Raw genomic sequence first — 1,135 nt, forward strand, 5'->3', positions numbered from 1 at the left:
AGCCCACTATGACTCCGAACTCCTAGGCTCAAACAATCCTCCTGCCTCAGCCACAGTGCCCAGCTTACTTTTTCTATTTTTAGTAGAGACGGGGTCTTGCTCTTGCTCAGGCTGGTTTCAAGCTCCTGAGCTCAAGCGATCCTCCTGCCTCAGCCTCCCAATGTGCTAGGATTACAGGTGTGAGCCACTGAGCCTGGCCAAGTTGTATTGCTTTTGCTCTAGCTTTCCTGGCTAAATGTGTGCAGGCTGATGTATGGATACCAACCTCTTCCTTGTTCCTTGTTCCCATAGTATCCACAGCTATTTACAGGAATTCTTTCCCCCTGGAAAGGACTACTGCTGTACGGCCCTCCAGGTAAACACATCTTTCTATTTTGGTCTTGGTGTTAAGTGTGTGTGCCATGGATGAGTTGCTGCCTTCTGTCCTGACTTCAGGATCAGGCAAATGAGAACTGAGTAGCCACTTCCTTCGAGTGTGAGACTGACTTCCTTCTGTAAGCAGAGCAGTGGAGTTTAAGTGCCACTCACCTTTTATCCACGTGTGTCTCTAGGTACAGGAAAGACTTTACTGGCCAAAGCTGTGGCCACTGAATGCAAAACAACCTTCTTTAACATTTCCGCATCCACTATTGTCAGCAAATGGAGAGGCGATTCAGAAAAACTTGTTCGGGTAGGAATTCTTTAATTTTGCTTTTAAAAAATAAGTTCTAGCAGAATATGGTAGTACGAAATAAAGTTAGAGCTTATTTGTTTGTAAGTGATTTATGTGTTCGATTTTATCTTGCTCTTGATTACCAAAAGCCTGGGAAATGGATTGACTATTATATGTGGATATTAATCACGCCCCCATCAGCAAAACATGATCTCCCTTCCTTTGGGAATTTGACCAACAGCCTTTTTCTGATTCATGCAACTTAGGAATGGAAGCTGGAAAAAAAAGATACTGTAGTCTCTGAAGTGGCCTATGTTTTCTTCGTTCGAGAAGCATCTATTATTAAACACGTACAATAGATTCAGTTAACATTTATTGAGAGGCTACTACTGTGTGCTCGTCCCTATACTAGGTACTCTAAGGAAGAATCAAGACAGTTGAAACTTAATTATTCTAGTATATGTTCTGAGCAACTTTTCCTCC

General features: G+C 42.6%; 1 protein-coding gene across 1 annotated transcript in view; it reads left to right on the forward strand.

Moving 5' to 3' along the window:
- Positions 1 to 1,135, forward strand: part of KATNAL2 (katanin p60 subunit A-like 2) — a 76,057-nt gene that overhangs the window by 25,450 nt on the left and 49,472 nt on the right. The window contains 2 exon segments of the mRNA XM_012642632.1: positions 223 to 355; positions 552 to 670. Of these exon segments, the coding sequence (XP_012498086.1) occupies positions 223 to 355; positions 552 to 670 (252 nt within the window).

Source organism: Propithecus coquereli, unplaced genomic scaffold (genome assembly GCF_000956105.1).
Source record: "Propithecus coquereli isolate 6110/MARCELLA unplaced genomic scaffold, Pcoq_1.0 Scaffold181, whole genome shotgun sequence".
In the NCBI taxonomy this organism is placed as follows: Eukaryota; Metazoa; Chordata; class Mammalia; order Primates; family Indriidae; genus Propithecus; species Propithecus coquereli.